Source organism: Carica papaya, chromosome 3 (assembly GCF_054855325.1).
Source record: "Carica papaya isolate Zhongbai chromosome 3, ASM5485532v1, whole genome shotgun sequence".
Taxonomy (NCBI): Eukaryota; Viridiplantae; Streptophyta; class Magnoliopsida; order Brassicales; family Caricaceae; genus Carica; species Carica papaya.
The window spans coordinates 13,281,878-13,291,766 of NC_142311.1; the positions used below are offsets into that span (position 1 = coordinate 13,281,878).

The window sequence follows — 9,889 nt, forward strand, 5'->3', positions numbered from 1 at the left end:
TATTGCAATTTTTTTTTTTTTTTGGTGTTTAATTAAGTTTATATAGAATAAAAACTAATGAGGTTTGAAATTTATTATTTTGCAATTTACATGTTTAATTCTTTTGACAAAAGTGAGTTAACGAAATTAGTGTGAAAAAGAAAAATACTAAGAATCTAAACCATCCACCTTCCAGACTACCTTAAATGATTTGATGCATAAATACGTTTTTAATTTTCAATGCCAAATCCATTTATGTAATATTTTGAAAAAAGAAAATCAAACTTTGTTAAAAAAAAAAAAAAAAATCATATTTTGATTTATTTAAATTATTAAAATTACAAAAACTTTAGATAAAAATAAAAAAATTTAAGTAAATAAAATTTCGTATCAAAATTAATTATATGTCTGGATAAAAATTATTTTTTTCTTAATTTTTTGCAAATAAATTTAAACTATAAACACACCAAAAAAAAAAGAAAAAAAACCACTCCTTCATTTTAGCTGAACATGTTAAAAGAAATCCTGCAAAAACCCACCATACATGAAAAAGATGAGTTGGAATATATGGTATCGACCACCAAAATTATTGCTAAAAATTACATATTCCTTGACTACCATAAGTTACAAACACCAATTCTTTCATGCACCTTTTTCCCAGTCACCAAAGTTTCAGATGTAAACCTATATCACAAATTTTGAGACAAACAAAGCTTCTCCCTTCGACCTAAAACCACCTGTGCAGAACAACAACCAGGCAAGAACTATGACCTGCAACATTAAAAACCATTCGGGAGAAAAAGAAGACTAATATATATTTCTGTTGTCTTTGCTAGTTTGTGAATCAAGTACATCCAAAAAACTGTTCTATGGATGGAGCGCTGAACACGTTAGCAGCAGTTCGTTCAGGACGTACAGGAGAAACATGGAGCTGATATTTGATAAACCTCTGCAGTCAAATTAAAGATGAAACTTGCATTAGTCTTTCTTAATAGAAAGCAAATCAATGCGAGAAAATGGTAGAAGGGGTTGCAATGGTGTATCTAGAAATTGGTAGGCAAACACATACCGCTAACTGAGAAAGAACTTCTGGATTTGAATCAATATGCCAATCTGGCTCTAGTTGACGAACAAAAGATGACCTCCCAATCTCCGTACTACAAAAAAGGACCTGCATGCATTTCAACATAATGCAATGTCAGCAATATTTTAGAAAAATAAAGAATCAGAGAAAGTAAATCAGAATATAAAACTGCACTCAGAGATCAACAGGTTAAAATTTGTAGAAGACAGATCTCAGAGTTCAAATTTAAAACATGGCTGGGACTTGGAGGTCATATGCTGCAAGAAATCTATTTTTAGCCCCATAGAAAAGTTACTTCATACAGGCATCAAAACAAACTCTATGAGCCTTTGCTAGGAAGACTTCGAAAAAAGGACCTGAAACATATAATTATCTCTCCAGATTATTCTCAAAACTCTGTAACGCAAGCAACCAAGTAGTTGCAGTTGCTTAAAATCGTGACTTCTATTACAAGTCACACACTGCAACACATGGAATGCTCTACTGATTTTTCAAAAATAAAGTCAGCAGTTTCAAGTATGAGTTCATTTACCTTGTCTTTCACCAAACCCCCTGAAGTAAATACTCCTGCGTTCTCCAGAGCCTGAAGAACCTTGTTCTGCAGATAATAGAGTTTTTTATATAACTGAAAAGTATGCAAACTGCTTCTGCTAGCATATAAAAAATAAAGGAACAAATACAAGCGAAGTATCTTCTGAAAGATAAAACAAAACCTGCATCTCTTTTTCTAACCATTTAAGGTTTTGAATAAGTCACTCAAATTTCCTTTACAAGATACTGAAGCTTCAAATCTCATGTTTGAATCCCCCCATAGACACCATTCTCACTAACTAATTGCCAACTAATCTTGTAAAGGGGTGCGTTAGAGCTTTTAACTCCTATAGCTCTTAATCCATTTGGATCTTATTTCCTCACGCAGTAAGGACGCACACCAGAGACTGGGTTTGCATGTAAAGGGAGTGCTAAAACATACCGATAAAGTTGGGTCTGACCTTTTAAGTTTGCTTAATAGAAAAACAAAAAATATACTAGTTATGGAAAGAAAAATACCCAGTCCAGTGATTTCCACTACATCAGCTAGCATATAAAAAGAAAAAAAAAAGCGACCTTCAAACTTAATTCATGGATGCCAAAAGAATTATCAACATGACATCCTGATAAATTAAGGAATGTGCTAGCTGAATCTTGAATCAGGTAAATAAGCACTCAATATCTCAGTAGAAAGTCATTCATATATCATTCTCTTAAGAGTCTTAAAGGGATTCTCTACATTCTGAGTAATGAGTTTCTCATACATGTTTAGCAACTTCGGAGTAAAAAAAATGGAAATATACTAGAGCTAACATGTTAATGAGAACACCAAGGAATTTATTCTCCCAAGGACTAAACGTAAAGATGTAACAATTAACGACATTAATAGAAGTTTAGGTCAACAATAAACTCTTTGAATGGTTTACAGATATCACTAATCTAAAACCTGGATGTAAAAAACAAAGAGATAAAACTGTTAATCAATAAGGCAGATATAACCAAGCGAAGAAAAAACATTATTAGAATTTATTAATGTTACATAGCAACTACATGAATATCTAAGCATATATATGTGAGAAAATCTAGTAACATTTCATATCAATTTTCTTGAAAGTGGATTCAGTACGCTGAAAAGAGAAGTAATAAAAAATTTCATTATCTAAACATGCAGATGAGGATGAAAGAGCAAGAACAGAGAGTGATCTACTTTTTAGGACATTCGCATATTGCCACAATAAAGAACATCATGCATAATACAACTTTCAAGCAAGTTCTACCATGATGACAAGTAACCAGAAAAAGGTAAGTGATGGTGAATTAATAACCAAGCAAAAAACTAGCACGCACTTCACTTTCATCATCAAGAACTCTTTCCATGAGATAAAGATCACAGAATTTTGTTATCTCCAACAGCACTTCCAGCGCAGACAATCTCACAGTTGCATGTTTCTGTCCAAAACAAAATAAATCAGTGATTCTTTACCCAATGGCTGTTTAGAGATCAAAATTCACAGAAAAGATTACAACCTGGAGTTCCTCTGGACTTGTTTCCTCAAGGATTACTCCAAGCAAACGGCATGTTACCTACAAAAAAGATTTGAATTCTTCATGTCAGTGTCGAAATCTATATATGAATTAAAAGTGACTCAAACTCATATCATAGAAATTGACTGACTTCATTAGCCATAATCGCTCACAATTCTCATGATTAGTACATTTCAGAACTAGGATCCAGGACATGCTTAAAAGTGGAAGCTCAGGGGGAGGAAAAAAAAATAGGTTAGCATATATTTCAAGAATATAGGTACCATGAAAATGCTAATTTCAGATCAGACAACAGATTCTCAATACTCAAGAAGACTAGAAAATAGTAAAGACCACAGCCAACGATCAAAAATACACACAGGTGGAACAGTTATCGTAGAAACTTCAGGAGGAACAGGAAGCAATTAGTACTACAGAAAAATAGTATACCAAAAGTCGCATGACAATCTAAAAGTAACCAATCAACACAACAATTCACGTATGCTGCATCATACATGCAATACAAATATGAATTTGCCCATGCTGAAGTAGGATAAACTGATATGATCTACCAACTTAGGAATTATGTGCTGTTTTGGCGCATCAACAGTAACAAAACCTTTTTAGACATCACATCTAGTGTGTCCTAAAAATTCACACCAGCTAATGATTGCTTCACCAAATCATAAAGAGTACAAATTGTTGCAAATTTTCTGGATAGATAGTACTCTATCCTGAAAGAGATAGTTTGAGTACGTACAGCCTCCAAGGTCCCCTAATCCAAGTAGAACCAATTGGAAACTTAAGAGAATTTAAATGCTAAATAATTAGTACTAGAAATGCAACAGATTTTGAATATGTTTAAGGATAGTACTATTTCTGTCCCATAGTTTCCTGTGTTAAACCTCCTTTGCATCAGCGGAAGCATAAGATTCTGTCAATAAGGATCCAGTACAAGCACATGGGCTCTCTGTTTCCAAGAGTGAATCTAGTCATGCTAACGAGACAATCTGACTACTCCTCTTAATATCACGTGATATTCTTCTCATGTAAATGGCACGTTAGACTGACAGGAGATAGAAACATTTTCTTCCCTGCATTTGTGAAGCCACATGGATTTTCATCTTCGCCATTGAAGAAGTTAATAAAAAGTTGTGCCAATCCCACAGATTAATGATGCAATCCGAAATTGATCATAGGAAATCTTTAAGTTTTGCTATAAACCAAGGGATTAATCATACATCCAATTCTGAGCATGACAAGTTAGTACATTTACTTCAGGACCATATCTAGATCAAATCTCTCTGTGTACTTATCCTGCACTTTATTTTTAATAGGAAGTTACTAAAATAATGTACAGATACCTCCATGGGACCTAGCTTGGGAGGCCCAGCTATAGGAATAAGCTTGGGATATTCTAAAGGTAATTTATGAATACAGCATACACATCATGACCAATCAGGGTCTATTTTGGACCACTGATCTCAACAAATCAACCTGTACGTTTCAGCACTTACTTGAAATCCAGAAAAGAGTTTTCCTCTGGACATCATTGTACATGCAGCCATGATGATATTCATATTATTGTTACATAGACGCAATAAGATGATTCTCACAATTTGACTCACAAAAAAACAACCAATTGTTAGCCAGCCTACTTCTATTAGAGAGCTGAACAGATTGCAAATTTGATGGAGGGGAAAGAGTATCCTCCAGGATGAAAGAAGAAGCAAACGAAATAAAGATGCATAAAGAAAAAATGCTGTCACAATCCCATTGCAGTGTGGATAAAATTTCCCCTTAAAGAAGCCACTAGCCTTTGCCAAAAGAAGCACGAAAACAACTTATTTATCCCAAAGAACAAGGACTGACTGAGACCATTACCTAAAAATTCTAACATCTGCTTTAAATAGAGGATCCATCAGCATATAAATTAACCATTTTAGAGAAAATATAAAGGCTCAAAAAATACATGAAGCCATATCAACGAAGAAAAGGTCACAATATGCCTATTAATAGATTCCCAGTCTATCATGAATCATTATAAAAGCGCTATGACTGCCTGCTTCAGATTAACAACAACCACTAAGCAAAATCAAACCACATCATAAGTGAGCTAGAGAGTAGGAGCCACTTACCTTTCGTCCTTCACTAAGTTTCTGCCTAACTATTTGCCCCAAGGTTGGCTGCCAAAAACAAAGGGGAAATGCAGATTAAGAATATAATAAGTTAATATAAGGAAATATACAGTTAGAGATGCTGAAAAAAAATTAAAGATCTACCTTCACTGGCTGAAAGAGCTCATCAACAACATTTTGCACCTTTGTGTCCTCTGATGCAGAACAAACCCCAGATGGCATCTGTGTTTCATTTGACTGAGTATTGATGACAGAACTACCAGTTACCTGAGGTTGTCGTTTTGGCTGCCTTCTTTGAGGTCCGTCAGGTGATCTCAACAGTCTCCAAGTGAAGACAATTGCAACAGCAAGCCCAGCAATAGCCCCAACAGATCGTGAATCCTGACATCAATTTGGCAGTAGGAAGAACCAGAAGTTATTTAAAGACATGGCCTGTCTTTTCAGATCTCCAATATAAATATGGATAACATGATACTGATGAGCAAAAATCATTCAAAATGAGTTCCTGATAAATAGCACAAATAGTTCCACCAACTCCTCACCCATGCTACCACTGAACTGAGTACATGGATACTTTGGAGGTATAAAGGTTTAGACTCAAAATGGTATAGAAACAAGACGTAAAGTTACTGTTACATAAAATCTCATCAGAAATTCAGAATCCTAACAAAAAGCCTACACATGGAAATCGTGCCTTGAATAATCATTGTTTTCTTTAGAGCCCTTTCCCAGAACTTTTTCCTTCTCAAAATATACAAGTCATCCAAGGGGAAAAGCCAAAATATCCCGACAAATGAGCGCGTGTTGGTGGTGCATGCTTATTGCAAATATGTAATTAGTAAACATCAACAATGCACTATATGATAAAGTCCCAGTAGTAAACTGATAAAGAACGATGAGGTCAAACCAATACAGTTAATTCAATAAAAACGTGGGCAAATGCAACAAAGGAACAGCTGGATAACTCTGACACACTCATCATTCAGTAACATTATTGGCCCAACAAAGATGATCCTGAAGCAAAAAGAAACAAAATTGCAACAAAACTTTGATAACTTATTTTAGCTGGCACATTTTGTTGCCCAATCAATCATAATCCATAATTAGTAAATATCATATGTGGACACTGCTAGTTAATATCTCTCAGGACTAAATACAGAAGCACTTATGCAAAATTCAAATGGCATTAAATATCAAATCAAACAATATTCCCGACAAACGATCATTTTGAGAACCTATTGAACGAGTATCTGCTCTCCCCCATGAATTTAATCCCACCAAAAAATACGATTTTGGATGAACTAACAAAATCTCTACTTCCACCTTCTGTATTACATATCACTACCAGTGTAAAAACTCCAGCCAGCAATTCAAATAGGTAAGCACATTTGACCTAGTGGCCACGGATAGATTAGAAAATTTTCAGTTATCGGAAGTATCACGTATTACTAAACTCACAGACAACAGTGAACCCAAAATCCCCCGAAAATTAAAACCAGTACGAAAGTCAAAATAATATAAGAATCAAAGTTCCCAAACTACGAAATAAAGATAAGAACGACAAAATCCCACCAGATCCAGTTTGGGGAAAAAGAAAGAAGACTCGCAAAACGAATGTCAAAACGAGAATAGAATATGAGAGAGAGAACAAGAGAGACGAACCAGACTACGGAGGGAGATCGAAAATAAATTGGACATCTTGAGGGTGAGAAAAGCCCCGAACCGCTTGATCAGCTGAACCAGCTCTTCCTTTGGTGATGAAGACGATGCGTCTGCCATGGCCCCCCCCCCACCTCCCCAATTTAAAGATACGTCGTTTTTGATAAAGGTGAGACCGACCTTTAGCCTAATAAGAGAGAGCGTTAGATTCTCAGGCCTGCCATTAGAAATTAAGTAACCACTTTTGGCTTTGGAGACAAAACAGAGAGAGAAAGCTTGTTAGCGCCAAGGATGGTGTGTGTTTGAGAAGAGAGAAAAGAGAGAGAGTACGATGCGATGTTGTCAAGGAAAAAAAAAAAAAAAAAAAAAAAGGAAGGAAAGTTTTGCTTCGTTTTCTTTCTTCCTCTTCTGTTGCGAGGGACTCATTCGCTGTGTTTTATGATAAAGTAATTGTTTCACAGTCCTGTTATTTTGAATGCTTACGTGGCGGAATATAGACCGTTGATGGTAGCGGAGGAGCTGGATTTACCATGGGAGACAAACTAGCGGATCATATGCTGAGAGAAACTTACGGTGCGTTTCAATGGAAGTTTGGTCGGATCGAAACGTTTCGTTCCATGCATAATTAAAATTGTTCAATTTGCAATTTATATTATATATGAATAATTCAAATCGAACACACAGAGAAAATGATTTATTAAAAATTAATTAAAACTATAGTTGACAATCATAAAAAGATTTTTAAATTAAATCTGGGGGATAGTTTAGATTGTGACTTATTAAATTTTCTTAGGATTATTTATTAAATTTGGATAGTATTAAAAAATTAATAGGTCAAATTTAATATCAAACAAAATAAGCACACTCAAAGATAATGACCGAATTCATATTTAATTTCTTATTATTTTTTGGTCTTAATTGCCTTTCATTTTTTTCGTTAATAATTAAATCCTTTTTACTGTTCTTAAATGCAATAAATTATGCTCAGAACCCTAGTACTAGTAATATTTGGTTTTGATAGTTATTGAAAATTTTAAATTTAAATTATAGTAACTTAAATACAACAAATTATGCTTTAATTATACATGTTCAAACTAATTTGAGAACTAAGATTTTAAATGTAACTTAACCTAATAATTAAACAATTTTTAAAATTTTGTTAGCAAGTATCTTTTTAGAATGAAATTAGAAAATTAAAAATCAAAACCTTAACCCAAATACTAAATTAACTTAATTTACAAATTATAGACTAGGCTGATTATCTTTCTCTAGATCATGAGGTTCAGAGCTTATGGTGTCAGAAGCTTTGGCTGAAATTTCAGGGGAGAAGATTGTTCTTTCAACTTTCTGTACTCCACCACTCAAAAGCATCTCCTTCTCCAAGTACAAGCAGTAACTTTCAAACACTCGAGAGCTTACCATCACACCGAAATCCAACAGAAAAAGCAGCTCTACCTCTAGCCTGTTCAGCTCTGCATTGCTCACCCCTCCAACTCGTGCATAGAATGCATTGTTATAATGCCTGTTCAGTTTTTATCACATAGGAAGAACCCAACAAAAAGCATTCAATTCTTTTAAGTGCTTATATAATAACCTCAACTTAACCAAATACCCAAAAGTTGAGAAGTATTCAAGAGGAAAGAAGAGGGCAGGGCAATGTGAAGAAATTAGGAAAGATGGTGGAAGCAGCATTATGGGTAGTTAGTGGGAGTAATTATTACAGCATTAGGAAAATTATAAGTAAACCCAAGTGGATTATATAATTAATTGAATAAAGAAGAACTGTATGTGGGAGAGAAAGCTTACACATCGTCAAGCATCTTTGAAGCAATCATAACACTGGTAACCAGCAGTCTATGGACATTCAATGATACGACGAGCGAGTCAGGGTGTCTGTGAACCAACCTGTCAATGTAGACATACCCCACCACCAAACACGACGGGCTGCAACTGGTGTACTTATAAATCCTCTCCAAATACTTGGGTATGCTAATGCTGGGCGCCCTCACACCGTGAAACGCGTTCAAGCTCTTTCCCAGCCGAGTCAACATCAGCCCCTGATGCTGGTGGTCCAGCTGTTGCTGCTGCTGGCTCAAGCCCTCGACCAGCTGCTCGTTGCGGGCCACTAGTTTCTCCAGCACGTAAGAGAGGATGGTCAGCACTCTGGGAGTGGTGGTGGGATCTGGGTGGCCGGTGTGGTGGTCGGAGTAGTTGCCGGTGGTTAACATGGTTAATTTTAGGCTTTAGGCCATAATTTTTGGTTTGTGTTGAAAGGAAAGTGTGGAGTGGTTTGGAGAATTGGGTGGTTATGGGTTAACAGTTATCGGTTGTGTTTTGTGGGTGTCTGCGGATGTTATCTCCCTTGTGGGTCCTTTGAGATGTGGTGCGTGGAGAGAAGTAGATAGTGATTGGCTTTTGAGGTTAGTTTTAAGATTTAGAGAGCTTACCATGTAAAAATAAGAAAATTCCTAAAAACAGCTTAACTTAGTGTTTTGGGTTTAGAAATTATCACAATGATTAAGGTAGAGAAATCTCTTTAGTATTTTCTGGAGCTTTGAGAGTCTGGTAAGTTCCATCAGCATTTGCAGAGTCCGATAAACAAATGTGAGAGATTTGAATTTTTCAATCATAATCAATTATCGCCTTTTTTTTTTTTTTTTTTTACTAAACAAGAATTAGGTGGAGTAGGCAGGCAGTTTGCAAAGCAGCAGCATTGGGTTATTGGTTCTTGTAATTTTAAGTCTTGCTAAATTTGCACTCAGTTGCCAAGCCAAGATGCCTTTCTTCTTCCTACAAGAGTTGAGCAGTTTCATATTTTTTACTGAACACATGAACAGAAAATTGCACAAGGTTTGTTAATACACAGCTCAATATGTAACTTTCATATGAATTCGCCAAAGAGAAGGGGTAAGAGAAATCCTACATTAAATTCACTGCATAATACCCTTCTCCCAACAATTTCCATCTTATTATA

The 9,889-nt window shown here is 35.3% G+C and overlaps 2 protein-coding genes across 2 annotated transcripts; both read right to left on the bottom strand.

Annotated features, from left to right (window-relative positions):
- Positions 1 to 524: 524 nt before the first annotated feature.
- On the bottom strand, positions 525 to 7,277 carry PEX22 (peroxin 22). Its single transcript, XM_088215971.1, has 8 exons — positions 6,919 to 7,277; positions 5,401 to 5,637; positions 5,257 to 5,304; positions 3,122 to 3,178; positions 2,942 to 3,043; positions 1,596 to 1,661; positions 1,049 to 1,150; positions 525 to 928 (listed from the first exon to the last, which is right to left on the bottom strand). The coding sequence occupies exons 1-8, from the start codon at positions 7,033 to 7,035 to the stop codon at positions 824 to 826; spliced, it is 834 nt and encodes a 277-aa protein (XP_088072097.1). The 5' UTR covers positions 7,036 to 7,277; the 3' UTR covers positions 525 to 823.
- Positions 7,278 to 8,027: 750 nt separating this feature from the next.
- CYCP2;1 (cyclin p2;1) lies at positions 8,028 to 9,554 on the bottom strand. The gene is made up of 2 exons (XM_022051710.2): positions 8,722 to 9,554; positions 8,028 to 8,437 (listed from the first exon to the last, which is right to left on the bottom strand). The coding sequence occupies exons 1-2, from the start codon at positions 9,141 to 9,143 to the stop codon at positions 8,158 to 8,160; spliced, it is 702 nt and encodes a 233-aa protein (XP_021907402.1). The 5' UTR covers positions 9,144 to 9,554; the 3' UTR covers positions 8,028 to 8,157.
- Between the last annotated feature and the right edge of the window lie 335 nt (positions 9,555 to 9,889).

Excerpts from the sequence above, each read along its gene's own strand:
- PEX22 (XM_088215971.1), bottom strand. The coding sequence starts at position 7,035 with ATGGCAGACGCATCGTCTTCATCACCAAAGGAAGAGCTGGTTCAGCTG. Across the intron at positions 3,179-5,256 it reads AACTTAGTGAAGGACGAAAG|GTAACATGCCGTTTGCTTGG; the intron begins GTAAGTGGCTCC and ends TCTTTTTTGTAG. Across the intron at positions 1,662-2,941 it reads TTCTTGATGATGAAAGTGAA|AACAAGGTTCTTCAGGCTCT; the intron begins GTGCGTGCTAGT and ends TATTATCTGCAG.